The sequence below is a fragment of the Arachis hypogaea genome, chromosome 3, assembly GCF_003086295.3.
Source record: "Arachis hypogaea cultivar Tifrunner chromosome 3, arahy.Tifrunner.gnm2.J5K5, whole genome shotgun sequence".
Taxonomy (NCBI): domain Eukaryota; kingdom Viridiplantae; phylum Streptophyta; class Magnoliopsida; order Fabales; family Fabaceae; genus Arachis; species Arachis hypogaea.
The window spans coordinates 118,075,984-118,080,609 of NC_092038.1; the positions used below are offsets into that span (position 1 = coordinate 118,075,984).

General features: G+C 30.6%; 1 protein-coding gene across 1 annotated transcript; it reads right to left on the minus strand.

Annotated features, from left to right (window-relative positions):
• Window positions 1-800: 800 nt before the first annotated feature.
• Window positions 801-3,195, minus strand: LOC112780114 (uncharacterized). The gene is made up of 3 exons (XM_025824456.1): window positions 3,082-3,195; window positions 2,143-2,925; window positions 801-815 (listed from the first exon to the last, which is right to left on the minus strand). The coding sequence occupies exons 1-3, from the start codon at window positions 3,193-3,195 to the stop codon at window positions 801-803; spliced, it is 912 nt and encodes a 303-aa protein (XP_025680241.1).
• Window positions 3,196-4,626: the final 1,431 nt, after the last annotated feature.

A 4,626-nucleotide genomic window follows, 5' to 3' on the forward strand; every position in this document is an offset into this window, starting at 1 on the left:
CACCCAAAATTCGTTGCATAATTCAGAACTCTTTCTCTTTCTCCTCCTCATCTTCTGCTGCTTTTTCTTATTCAAAACGATTTCAAAGCTTGATTTCAGAAACCATAAAATCGAAAAAAAACGAAGAAGAGGAAGAGGAAGAAGAAGAGGAAGAGGAAAAACTTGATTTCAGAAACCATGAAAATAAAAAAAAACGAAGAGAAAGAGGAAGAGGAAGAGGAAGAGGAAGAGGAAGAGGAACCGTTCATAATACATTGTAGCGCTTTGAAAACAAGAATCGGATGAATAACGCATTAAAAGGCCCGTTAGCAACTTGTAAGACTTGTAAATAAAAAAGACTTATATGTGTAGCAGGCCTCTAATTTTAATTAGATTTATATAACCTGGATTATCTTAATTTATCACGCACTAATTAATTCCAACTTGTTGTATTTAATTTCTTGATATATAAAATAGATACTAGCACAGTAGCACCCGAGAATGCATAGAAGAGGGACTCCACATTGATCCAACTCTAATTTGTTTTTAAAGAGGAAACCTCTTCCATTGACTAGAATCTTGTTTGCATTCAAGTTACAATGAATGGAAATATGGTATTATTATTAGTTAGTACGGAGTAGGTGAAAAATATTTAATTAGCATAAACTCCATTAAGAAGAATAAGAGTGGCTTCCATGTACTAGAGGCCAGAAAATTGTGTGGTTCTCCCCGTGACACCCAGAGATTTTTTATTTAATTAAGTCTAGTTGTAATTACTTTGGTTGTGTTCATAGCAAAGAACAAAGGATGATGATGATGATCTATTCAACGATATGCTATATCACCATATAAGGCATGTAATAATCTAATATACTATGTTTAAAATTTTACTCCGTTGATCGCGAAATACAACCAATAAAGTAACACAATTATATTTAAATATGTTTTATAAAGATATGCAACAAACTAAAAATAGTTGTTAGCACTCATCTAACAATGACTTTAAACGACATAAATCATTACAAATTATATTAATTTATGCTATAGGGGAAAATATTTCTGATTAAAATATTATTTTTATAACTTTCATAATTGTCTAATTTGAACAAGGATAATATAATTCTCTTACGCAAATCATAAAAACATGTATTATGAAGCAATAAAGCATGTTATTTGGTATAAGAGGCAAAAATAAAGTATTTATGGAAGTATGGAACAACGATTTCTTCTTCCAATTCGGATCAAAGGGCTAAGCTATTATAAAATCTCAAGAAAGTTATATATTAAACCTATTAGTAGTAATACCCATGTGATAGCTAACAAATATATAATAGAAACAAAATTCCTGGGAAATAAAAAAAGAACACAAATTTGTCATCTTTGGAATTCGGCTGGTGGATGATTTGGATTATTGTCGTTTGAGATCACCATCTGGCCCAGAAATCATTGACCCAAAATATGGTACGATGATATTATTATTTATATAGTAATTTTTATTTTTATTTTATATTTTATATTTTCCACTAGAACATAATACCCTCTTAATCAGACATTACAAAATAGCCATCAAGAAGACCCAGATCACCAGTGACGAAACCAGAAATTTCATAAGAGGGGTCAATTAAATATAAAATACAACAAAAAATTAATAAAATATAATTTATAGCATATATATCAAAAAAGTAATTATATTATATAAAAGTTAATGTTCAACTACATACTTTAAGATTTTGATATTTTTAAACTTGCTCGGTGATGCTTCATGGAACTAAAATCATCAATTATCATCTTTGAAGTGAATTTTGAAGCAATTTCTTTTTCAATATATACAATCATACAATCTGCTAAAAATTCATCTTCCATCTTATTTCGAAGCCTTGTTTTAATAATCTTCATAGTTGAAAAGGCCCGTTCAGTTGTTGCTGTTGTCACAGGAAGAGTCAAAACAAGACGAATTAATCTATCAATTAAAGGATATATATTTGATTTTCCTGTCTCTGTCAATTTTTGATACAATTCAGCAAGAGTAGACAAATTCTGAAAATTTGGAGCTTTAACCACATCAAGTTCATAATGTTGTAATTCATAATCCAATTGAATCTTTTCTTGCTCAGAAAAATCTAAAGAATAGAAATTCTTTGCAAGATTGCATATGTTGCAAACACTGAATAACTTGAAAGCATCTTTAGGATCTAAAGATGTACTCAATATGAGGAGCTTGGTTGCTTGCTCACTAAATCTACTATTTAGCTCTTTCAATTGAAAATCTATCACGCTAGTAAAAATGTCAACACGATAGTGGTGTTCAACAGTGACAACATCCTTTTTACGACGAGACCGAATTATGTCACTAAAAGAAGCACCCATATCAGGTATCTGAATAGCATGATCATTGCATAAAGAACTAACTTTCTCCAAAAGTGCTCCCCAACTACTATCTCTTAACTGTTGAATCAATGACTTTGTACTAGAAACCAGATGCATAGCATTCAAAATGTCTTGAGATTTTTGTTGCAATGCTTGACAAAGTTTATCAGTAATTCCCATAATTTCTTTCATCATATGCAAAATGAAAACAAAACCAAATGATAATAAAGATTTAAGAGCACAAGTAGCATCACCACGTTGAGAATATGTAGATCCATTAGTAGCCAAATCTTCCAGAACTGAAGTTGTTGCTCCAAACATACATAAAAGGCTACAAATTGAGTTGAAGTGAGAGCTCCACCTAGTATCTCCTGATCTTTTTAATGTGCCAATTTGATTTGCTCCCCTTCCTGTTTCAATTTGATTAGTTGCAACTAAATGGGAAATTTCAGTTGCATAAGCAGATCGTAATTCATCATTGCGTTTGCAAGAAGAGCACACAACATTGATAATATTACTCAAACTTTGGAAAAAAGCATGAATATCAACAACTTCTTTAGCCGCGGCAACAAAAGCTAGCTATAATTGATGAGCAAAGCAATGAACATAATATGCATAAGGACATTCTTGAATAATTAAAGCTTGTAACCCTTTCCACTCTCCACGCATATTACTAGCTCCGTCATACCCTTGACCTCGAACATTTTGAATGTTGAGATTGTGATAAGATAATACAGAATAAATCTCTTGTTTTAGAGTAGCAGAAGTAGTATCTTTGACATGAACAACATCTATTAGCCTTTCTTTCACAAATCCATGCTTATCAACAAATCTAACAACAAGTGTCATTTATTCTCTTCTAGATTCATCTCTAGCTTCATCAACAATCAAACAAAATTTTGCATTACCAATCTCATTGCGAATTTTATTTTGCACCTTTCTAGCAAAAACATGTAGAATTTCCTTTTGAATAGAAAGTGATGTGTATATTGCATTTTGAGGAGCATTATCCAAAACAACTGCATCCACTTCTTTATTGTAAGAAGCTAATAATTTTAACATTTCAAGAAAATTTTCTCGATTCTGAGACTCATGACTCTCGTCATGTCCCATAAAAGCACAAGCTTGAAACGTTAACCATCTGACAGTATCAATAGAGGCTTTAAGACGCAATCTATTGCTTAAAACTTGTTGTGAGCTTTGCTTAGCCAATACTTTGTCAATGTGACATAATTGATTAAGCAAATCTTTACAAGACTTAACAGCAATATTATGAGGAGAATTAAGAGATTTAGCCACATGAGATAAAAATACACAATCCTTTCCATTATTCATTTTTTTTCCAATTGCGAAATCCTCCTGATGTGAATGGACTTGATTTTCTAGAAAATAAATAGCATGGAAGACAAAATACAGCATCTACTTCTGGCGAATATTCTAGCCAAGAAAAACTCTTAAACCAATGAGTTTTGAAACGACGAGGATGACTTTCAAAACCAGAAAGAGGGTACTCATCCATAATAAATTGATATGGTCCAAACTTTATGTATGCTCTACGGATTTCATCTTGTTGATTGATAGGATAATTCCAAATTTGTGAACGCTTTCCGGGATCACGCATCAATGTATCAATATTAACTTGATCTATTTCAGTCCTTGTTATTTTGGAAGCATGGGGTTGAATATCTTGCTCAACAAGTTGTGTCACAGGTTGCTCAATAATATTTTGAACATTACTCAAAGAATCTGAAGCTGAATTTTGTTCATCATATATTCTCTCTTTTCTCTTGAAAAATGAGTGAATTGTTTTCATCTTTGACATTTTTTAACTTAACTTGAACTATCTAACAAAAAAAACAAAAATAATTGCATATATATTATTTTCTTTAAAAAAAATATTAAACCTATTGAGCAATAACAAATAATTTTAGAAACACAAATATATAATAACCAAAAATAAAGTTATTGATTTACCTGATTATTTTTTTGTTCCAAGTCTCACCCAAAAATAATTCTATTGAGTTTTGCCCTCACTTCAATCTTTGAACACTGTCCGTTATTAAAAAAATAAATTAATTATTTTAAATAAATAATATAAATAATACTTGACATTGTTATTAACTTAAAAGAAATTGAAATATATCTCTTTGAATCTTTGTTGTGCATTTAATGGTTAATATTTTGCTGATCACTTCTCTTCAATGGTTTTTCTTCATATGTCTTGTTTTGGTATGAAAAGAAAATTAGAATTAAAAGAGTAGAAGACCAAAAGTTTGGAAA